Here is a 9296-nt window from a genome sequence, read left to right on the forward strand (position 1 = left end):
ATGCAGTCGATTTGAAGATTTTTGTCCATACCGTTAAGCAGCTCATTAGTAAACTAAAGTAGAGTCTCACATGATAACCCTGAGCGAGTATGACGCTGGAATGAGCCACAGTATGTTTCAAAATTTTTTAATTTATCCCATCAACACCACATGAATTTAATTTTAGATTATTAATCAATGACATGACGCCATCAACAGTAACGTCTATTGGGCTCATGTAGTCATAGTCATAATCTGGTGTCAATGGAATATTGGAATAGTCTCCCTTCATGAACACATTGGCGAAGAAGTTATTGGAAGTCTGAGGGCGTTTGTCTTGAGCATTGGGATCTCCAGCCCCATCAATCAATGTAAAATCTGCAGAATTTTCGGAAGGTGATAATGTTTTCCAAAATTTTTTTGGATTGTGCTTGAGGGATTGCAGATCATGAGCCATGCATGATCTTATGCCTAGCTTTATGTAGAGCCGCATAGTATTCTTTATCAGCGTTTTTATGTTTTTCCCATGATACGGGTGTCCTCAGCTGTTTAGCTGTATTGAAAAGTGGGTTTTTTTGTTCATCGGCGTACGAAGGTTCCTGTGGTACCGCAGATGGTAACATTGCTCTTGTTCCTGTCTCGGTCCTGGAGAGGTTTTTTTGCCGTCTCCAGTTGCATGAATTTTGCCTTTGAACTACCACAAAATGACTCGCTCTAGTTCTTAGATCTCAGATTGTTTTTTAACATGGCAATTTCAAGCAGAACAGCGTGCAGTTTGACAGGGACAACGAGGGAGACACGACACAGACGAGCGCTGACTTGCAACTGATGCTTATTGCTTGGAACGAGGCATATATACAGTTCCAACAAAAAGAAGAAAACAAAACAACCATTCATAGATTCACAGTCATTCATACATGCCGCACTGAACAAAGGAGATAACTGAGATCCTCATTTCCCCCTCGCTAAAAATGCCAGTTCTTTGGAACAAATCGATAAAGAGGGGGCTGCTGACACAGGCGTCTTTTGACCGCGATGTGCGCTGCTTCAGTTATTTCACGTGTTAGTTGGTTACTGTTTGCTTAACACTTGTGTGCGAGTGAAGTCAGGGTGGCAAATTTTGCTGTCACAGTCTCTACAGTGGATGCCGAGATGCCCTTTTACAGTATTATGCACATTGCTATCGTGCTCCATCAAGCGTTCCTGAGCCCCCCCCCCCCTCCATCTCCACGTTTGACCCTCATAAAACTTGCCACATGACAAGGGAATGGTGTAAACTACACCTTCTTCACAGGAGACGAATTGATTTTCATATTTGATATCGAACAAATCGGGGTTAACCATTTTGCACATCTTCCCAAGCTTATGCGGAGCAGAAAAAATGACTTTGACACGTGCTCTATTTGCTTTTTTTAGTCTGTGGGAGAAATGATGAATGTAAGGCACAACAGTGGTTTTTTCCTTTTCCTTTCGCGTCAATGAATCTGCCCGTTCCCCTTTTCTGTTTTTGCTCAAAGTACTGAAAATAGAGTCTGACACTGACACTAGTAGCTGCTTGGGATAACCAGCCTTCACGAGCCAAGCAGTTTGGTGAAGGAAGCTATCCTGCACGGAGTGCATGCAAGGTTTGTTAAGCGCATTGTGAAAGCATTATTCAGCCACGGCACGTTTGACCAGCTTAGAATGAGATGACGTAAAAGGGAGCAGTGGCTTACTAGTTCGTGGCTCGTGAGGCGAACACGTGTGATGGTGCATTAATCTGAGTTTTGATATCTAAAAATCGGACAACATTTTCTGGCACTTCAGTACTAAGTATGAGAAGATGGAGGCACTGAACAAAGGTAGCTTTGATCTGCGTAAAGACTGCGTCAAATTTTTCCACACTAGTGTCTATAAGAACAAGTCATCAACATAGCGAAAGCACTGTACAACCTTAGAACCTATCAATTTTTCTTGAAGCCGTCTACCCTTTTGTGCTAACAACAAGTCACTAAGCACAGGAGCAATGCATGACCCGATGCAAACTCCTCGTTTTTGCAGGTAAAACTCACCGTCCCAAGAAATGAAAGTAGAAGTTAAATACACGTGAAGTAGTCCTAAAAAGCTCGCGACGGAAATGCCGTTCTTGTTTTGGAATTCAATTAATCCTTGCTGGTAAATACATTCTTCTATGCACGCGAAAAGCTCATCATGCAGTAGTGAATAATATAAGTCCTTAACGTCAAAGGAGCATGTCATCAGTTCATCGCTCTTGTTAGTTTCTAAAAACTGGATTACATCCTGCGAATTTTTTACCTGGTACGGATCGTCCAACGAGAGCGAACTTACAATCTTCTTTAGAAAAATTTTCTGCCAAGTGCCTCTCTCAGATACGATCACACGAAATGGACACTCTGGTCTGTGGGTCGTTGCGCTAAAAAACACTTGTAAACTAAGTCCTTTACTTTTATCGGCTCCTTTCGTTAACATTTCATGGTTAAGCTTTTTGCACACTTTCTTGGCATTTTTAGCGAGGGGGAAATGAGGATCTCAGTTATCTCCTTTGTTCAGTGCGGCATGTATGAATGACTGTGAATCTATGAATGGTTGTTTTGTTTTCTTCTTTTTGTTGGAACTGTATATATGCCTCGTTCCAAGCAATAAGCATCAGTTGCAAGTCAGCGCTCGTCTGTGTCGTGTCTCCCTCGTTGTCCCTGTCAAACTGCACGCTGTTCTGCTTAAAATGATTTACCAATTCGCCCAAGCATCCGTTTTAACATGGCAAGCCACATATGTTGGTCCTATACGGCACGTACAAAAATACCCCTTTACCATATCATTCCTCACATTCAAAAACTTGTGAAGCGTGGTATCGTCTCTTCGTCATTTAGATCCACACTGTCCAAGTCGTGTTTTCACCAAGTGGAATCGGTTTTCGAACATCAGATCAAACGCCTCAAGAATGCAGGCTATCTTGTTTCGGTGCTTACGACTGCTGCGGAAGGCCTGCTTAAGCAGCTACGCAAGCGATAAAAGACAGGACCTGTTTCCAGTGCTGCTATGGAAGCTAGGCAGAAAAAGAAATATGTGGTGGTGCCTTACGTTCACCGCGTGTCGCATAACCTAAAGAGGATAGCAAGCAAATTTGGTGGGAAAGTCCTTTTCAAGGCACCTAAAAAGCTGCCAAGCCTTTGTGCACTGGCCACAACAAACTGGCTTGCAGCATCAAGCATGTAACCAAGTTCGTTGCGTGCAAAGTTGGTGTTGTTTACGAAGTCCCTCTGAGCTGTGGCCGAGTCTATATAGGGCAGACCGGTCGCTCCCTCAATGAATGCCTAAGGGAACATGCTGCTTCTTTTAGATCATCTCAACCTAACAACTTGCCTAAGCATTGTTTGAGCTGCAAATGTCATCCACTTTTTGGAAAAACAAAAGTTCTTGGCCTTTCTGAAGGACAACTTGCAAAGGAGCTTCTTGAGGCGTCATTTATTCATAGGTTAGGAAGCGATAAGTATGTGAGTGATGTGTCTATTGTTCTGTTGCGAAAGGAATCTACGTTTCTAAATGCTGCGTAATTTCTTGGGTTTTGCTGCTTGAAGGTGGAAGAGGCGCTTCCTGTTACATTCCATGCAATTTTATAACGTCGTTTAGCCCCACATTATCTTGGTTCAGATTGTCTTTATCCTGCCCCCTCATCTTAATCAGTGGTTAGCTGGGCTTGCGCATTCAGTTACTCGAGGTCGTAATTCTGCTTCCGTTTCTTTCAGTTGCAAGTTAGCACTCATCCTGTGTCCCTCTCTTGTCCTCGTTTGCCTCTGCGCTAAGCCAACCTGCAAATCATGAATCACCAACTGGCCTAACACTCCACTTTGCTAAACTAAAGCACTTTTGGCAGTTTGGTTATACATCATGGAATCGCAGCGCTAGCAGACAAGGACACAAGGAGGACACAAACACACTTGCGCTGACACACACACTGTCCTCCCTGTGTCCTTGTCTGCTAGCGCTGCGATTCCATGATGTTCGATCAACACCAACTCGCCCAGCAACATACCCTGCATTGGTTATACAGTTACCAGACACGTCAGCCAGGCTTCAGACGGTGGGAAAGAGTGTGGTGTACATGCTTACTTTTCTCCCTTGGCATGTTGCCAGTACCACTGAAGACACTCCCCAAACAAGCGGGGACCAGTGAATGTAATCATGGCTCAAAGTTTGCGCATCTGCCTTCATTCTGCAGCTGCTCTGCAAAGCTTCTCTTCAACTACTAAACAGGAAAAGCATCTTTTTCAATGTTGCCACACAGATTTCAGATCATTCCAGTTACTAAACTGCGGCCAATTTTCACAGCCCAGAAAAGCAAGTTACCTGCTTAACACAGCTGCAAACAACTAGGCAGTCTGCAGCAATGCAGAGGATGGTTCTGAATACTTGCTACCCAAAAAGCTGTGTACCATGCTTAAATAGAGCACCTTCTTATCCACTGCAGCCACCCCTGAAATGCTTCATTTCACTGAGGGCACAATTTCGCCCACTGCAAGTCCGCACCACATGGTTCCATCAGCCCTGAGCAGTTCATTGCTGAGCACAATATTTGCCCAAAGTAAAATTTCAGCATGCGAAGCTGGCCTCTGTCACAGGAGTGGGTACTGCGCATAGAACTGTGGGCAGAATGTGCGCATGGTTTCCTTGCTCCTATGTAAATGAAGCTCACTCTTTCACTGGCAAGCTGTGTTCGCAAGCAAAGGCTAGCCACAGACCAAAGCGACCACCTACTGGAGGCTGTCTCTGGCACAAGGCTTGCGTCGCCCGGCCGCCTTTCCACCACCCGGCTCCAGGAGCTGGTGCTCCCAGATGGCGTTGGCACCGCTCACGTGCAGGGTGTGCACCATCTGCACACAGGACTTCTCAAACACTCTGCCTACACCACACAACCATTTCGTTGACTGCAAGAGAGGCACACCCATCGTAGGCTTTTCTCTTTTGTTCCACTGCTCCCTCATCCACGAAAAAGGGCAAGTGCACTGCGAGTCCACACTGGATCAATTGAAGCAAGGCAGTGAAAATATAGCATGGAATGTGACTGCAGCACCACTGAAAGGCACAAGGGTTCAAGTGTATGAAAAATTATTTAAAAACCAAACTGCCTCTTTTCTGCTGGTAACTGATAAGACTTTCTTCCTCACCATTACTGAACATCCAGCAAGCTGCCTGACTCAATTGTGAGAAAACAGCGCATAACAACGTTGTTCTGCACTGTTCCCTCACAAACGAGTAACCAACATGTCCAAGCTGCTGTCTCTGACTCAGTGGTTACTATAACTAATCCTGAAAAATTTTGCCCTGTAATTACTGACTCTCATCATTCTGTTGCAACCGTTATATTGTCTACAGCTACAGACCTTCTCAAGTCATTCCAGTTGTCATTCTTGTTGCCTTATTCATTATACTGCCCATGACCACTGAGCCACCACAGCGGCTTGCTTACACAAATCTCAAAAATTTTAAAGCTGCGAGGCTGCCATGTGGCAAGTAGGCAGAGGTTCATATTTACCCATTTTTTCCACTTGCATTTTAAACCTTTAAGAGCCTCATTATGCACTGTGTTGATCATGCACTGGCCATGACAGTAAACGGTATTGCTTTGAAATCCCAGACTGGTCGACTGGCATGGCAGCTTGGTGCAACTGATTAGTGGTGACAACACAGTGGAAGACGAAACGGAGTCCCATCCATGTTAGCACCAAGTGCACGCAACCATGGCCCCCTCCCTACAATGCGATCACATCATATTCTCAAGGCAGAGCTCAAGTGTCCCCAGAATTTTTTTCAAAAATGAATAAAGGTGGTCTGAACAGCAGAAAAAAGGGCAAGGCCTGGTTCAAACATGCACAGACAACAGTGACACCGATGGGAACTTCCAGGAAATGGTTATGTGCGGAGGATGCTTTCTGGCATTCCTGTCCCATTATTTCCACCTGCTGAATAAGTCGCACCTTTTGCTATCTTGCATGCATATTTAGGTATGAAAAATCTCCATGATCTGCAACATCTAGGCTTCAAAGCAGTAATCAGGCACAGAAAAACCATCCACCTAAATGCGCACAATTCGACATGGCCCCATCAACTGTGTTCATAAAGCAATAGTGCAGTTCCACTCATTGCTGTACTGTTTTTATGGTGCTAATTGTTTGCCTGGTACACGGTCGTCCACTTCTACCTTGAACACCGCTCTGCGTGGCCAGAGCTCAACGGAGCGCCTCTCACGGGCGCCTGGGGAACTAGCGCGCAAGCGCAGTGACAGCTGTAGGTGGGGCCTCCGGTGCGTCGTCTGCTTAATCGCGGCGGCTCTGCCAAGGCGCGCTTGCTTTGCAGTAAAGCTAACTTTGCCCTTGCTATGTGCACGAAATTAGAGAGTGCGGCAGAGCTCCTGAGAGGCGCACCAACTGCTCTTGGTTCTGTGCAGCCCAAGGTATATCGGGTGCAGTTGCTTTTCGTGCTTTATTTTTTTTTATGCGCTCACAAAAGTAAAGGCTGTCACGGGCAAAACTTGCTCAATGCCTGAGCCAAGTCTCCAAGCTGTGATGAGACTTCCACAACTTCGTTGTTCAGCTGCTTCGTGCCGAGCAGCTGGAATATTCTCGCGACTCGCACTATTGTTTTCATCAGCTCAGTTGGGCGCCGGAAAGTAAGTGATGAATTCATGATGGGGCCTAACTTTAGAGCTTTCAATTCACAAAACGTTCGATTCGTTACTAACCTGAAAGCAAGCATGTGAAGAACTTGGGAATTTAAAAGAAAGTCTCATAGCATACGGGTGTTAGCCGCTCCACGGCCTTCATGCGCTAGGGAATTTAACTCGCCTATGCGCCGCCCTAAGCTGCTGCTCATTTCCAACAGTTTTCTTCGTGCTATTCATGCAAACAGATAAAAAAATGTTCTAATTGAATGTCTAGTTAAGTTCATACCAGGTAATCGGTACACCCAAGAATAAGCGTGGAGTAATTTTAACACGTTGTAGGATGGCGATGAGCATATATTACCACTCCGAAGGTAGTAATAATGGCCCCCGCAATCCCCGGACTTAAACTTGTGGGGAGAAATCAAAGTAGCATTGTGCTCCCGCAGCCTACATGGCTTGTCGTCAGACAACCTTGGGTCTGCCGTGCAAGAGCACTGGGAGGAACTCGGGGCAAACGCTGAGCTCTGCGACGCACTTTATGGATCTTTTCCAGATAGGATGAGGGCAGTGATTGAAGTTGGCGGAGATGCCACCTCCTTCTAGGCGATTCGTAGCAGTGCCAAAGTCATCGCAACAGTGTATGTGCTTTCGTTTTATGCCAGCTGTTAAACACTGTCAAAGCCATTCTTCTTTACCTGCCTAATTTAATTAAAAAAACCCATTTCTAACTGACCCTATCCATTTTTTGCCTTTAGAGTTTCTCATTTTCTGTCCACATGAACAATAACGTATATTTTGTACGTTAAAAGAGTAGAAAACTGAGCTAGTTGGTTCATTCTTCTTGGTGGGAACAGCCGAAAAAAACCAAAACGCAGACACAGAAAGGAAAAAAAGCGCGGATTTTCCAATAAAAATTTTAGTTGACAGTCAGCCTCGTCTACGTTCTGTGTGTTCCTTTCTGTGTCTGCGTTTTGGTTTTTTTCGGCTGTTCCCACCAAGAAGAAATATTTTGTACTCCATCAATTTTTCTGAATTTTTGCCAGTTCCCCAGGCGCCCGTGAGAGGCGCTCCGCGGAGCGCTGGCCACGCAGAGCGGTGTTCAAGGTAGAAGTGGACGACCGTGTACCTCTCTAATTCTTATCCTCGAAAACGCCATGTTGAAGAATAACACATTCCGGTCCACAGTTTGAATGACTAATGACAGGGAATGCATGTTCACATTCCGAAGCAGCTCCACATGAGCGACAGGAGGCACTCTCCGACGCTCAAGCAAGGTTACAAATCATACAACATGGCGTAGGGAGCCTAGCTTTGGGAGCACATGGCAATACCCCAAATCAGGGGGACAGGGTGATATGGGATGGGCGTGATTCGAGAGCAGAGAGGCTAGCAGTGAGAAAAAAAGGGGGGCTTCACCCTACAGTGGAAAGCAGTGGGGCTGATTTATTACAAGCACTGGGGTTCAGGGACAGTGAAGGAAAAGTAGACTTCAAGGGGGTAGAAGCAACCAAGCGAATGTTATACGATTGGTGGCTAAAATCCAGACGAGTAAAATTTCACGTCATGGCTAGGTGGCTTGAACCACCGCCCGATTTAAATGGATCCATCCATCTATCCATGACCCCCTGCGTAGGTTTTCGCCGCCATGGAAATGGGATTCGAACCCGCGTCCTTGAACGGGTGGTACGTAAAACAGAGGGACTGCATACGTTGAGCTGTGCAGGGGCCCAGGCCGCCTTGTGCAGGTGGCGGACCCGCGACACGTGGGGTCCAAGGCTTCGGTGCACGCTGCAGCACTCGTCGCACAGCAGCAAGCCTCGATTCAGGGACCCCCACTGTGGCTCTGCAACGACAAGGAACATAGCTGACACGCTGTCGATCGCCAGCCATCGACGGATAAATCTGAGCACAATGCACCAGTTCATGCCTAAGCGAGCGCGACGTATGCATCGGCGATAATCGATGCAGATGTCGCAAATCAGAGGTCGCGAATACTGCAGAGACGCCGACAGGCGCACCCACCCAGAGCGCCGCAGTCTCCGCACACTTCCGCAACCATGCGCAGCTTTCCTCGCGACATAGGAGCCACACGAGACACCAGCCAAGGCGCCAGACACGCAGCCAAGGCAGACCAGACGCCGGCGGAAGCGGGCGGCTAGCAACGATGAAAACAAGGGGCCTCTTCGATTTACCGCGCTCGGCCAGTACGCTGGCTGATCATCTCGTTCTATGAACTACAGGGAAAGCTGGCGGCGCTGCACCTGAACCACCATGGGCGCTCAAAGCATCATGGGGCGATGAACTACTTGATGCGGAACAGTCGCTTTTTTTTTTTTTTCAGGAACACAGAGTGGCGTTACTAGGATGTCCCAATCCGTAACCACGGAGCGCCCTGCGCGCAGACGACTTCAGCGTAAACGTAGTGCGCAAAATTCATAGTAGAGAAAACGCAACAGCACACGACGCCCATAAAAGGTTTCTGTTTTCCGAAACGCCATTAAAAAACTTCTTCAAGTATTTGTGCGACAATATTTTTTTAACTAACATATTTCTTACTTGGCCAATAGGAGAGCAAGTAATTGATTATTTTGGGCAAACTTTATATTTACATGTTTTTTTTTGCTCGTTTCTTGCAATTTATAGAAAAAATATTGAA

General features: G+C 46.2%; 1 protein-coding gene across 4 annotated transcripts in view; it reads right to left on the reverse strand.

Moving 5' to 3' along the window:
* Git (ARF GTPase-activating protein GIT1) overlaps positions 1-9064 on the reverse strand; it is a 359911-nt gene extending 350847 nt beyond the window's left edge. Inside the window, exons 1-3 of one of the 4 annotated variants that reach the window (XM_077664585.1) lie at positions 8663-9064; positions 8350-8483; positions 4735-4850 (exon numbers count right to left, since the gene is read on the reverse strand). In XM_077664585.1, the coding sequence (XP_077520711.1) occupies positions 4735-4850; positions 8350-8483; positions 8663-8720 (308 nt within the window). In that variant the 5' untranslated portion in view covers positions 8721-9064. Of the gene's footprint in view, positions 1-4734; positions 4851-8349; positions 8484-8567; positions 8642-8662 lie in introns of those variants that run through there. The other 3 variants (XM_077664586.1, XM_077664587.1, XM_077664588.1) reach the window with 3 other exon arrangements.
* Between the last annotated feature and the right edge of the window lie 232 nt (positions 9065-9296).

The sequence above is a fragment of the Amblyomma americanum genome, chromosome 5, assembly GCF_052857255.1.
Source record: "Amblyomma americanum isolate KBUSLIRL-KWMA chromosome 5, ASM5285725v1, whole genome shotgun sequence".
NCBI lineage: Eukaryota > Metazoa > Arthropoda > Arachnida > Ixodida > Ixodidae > Amblyomma > Amblyomma americanum.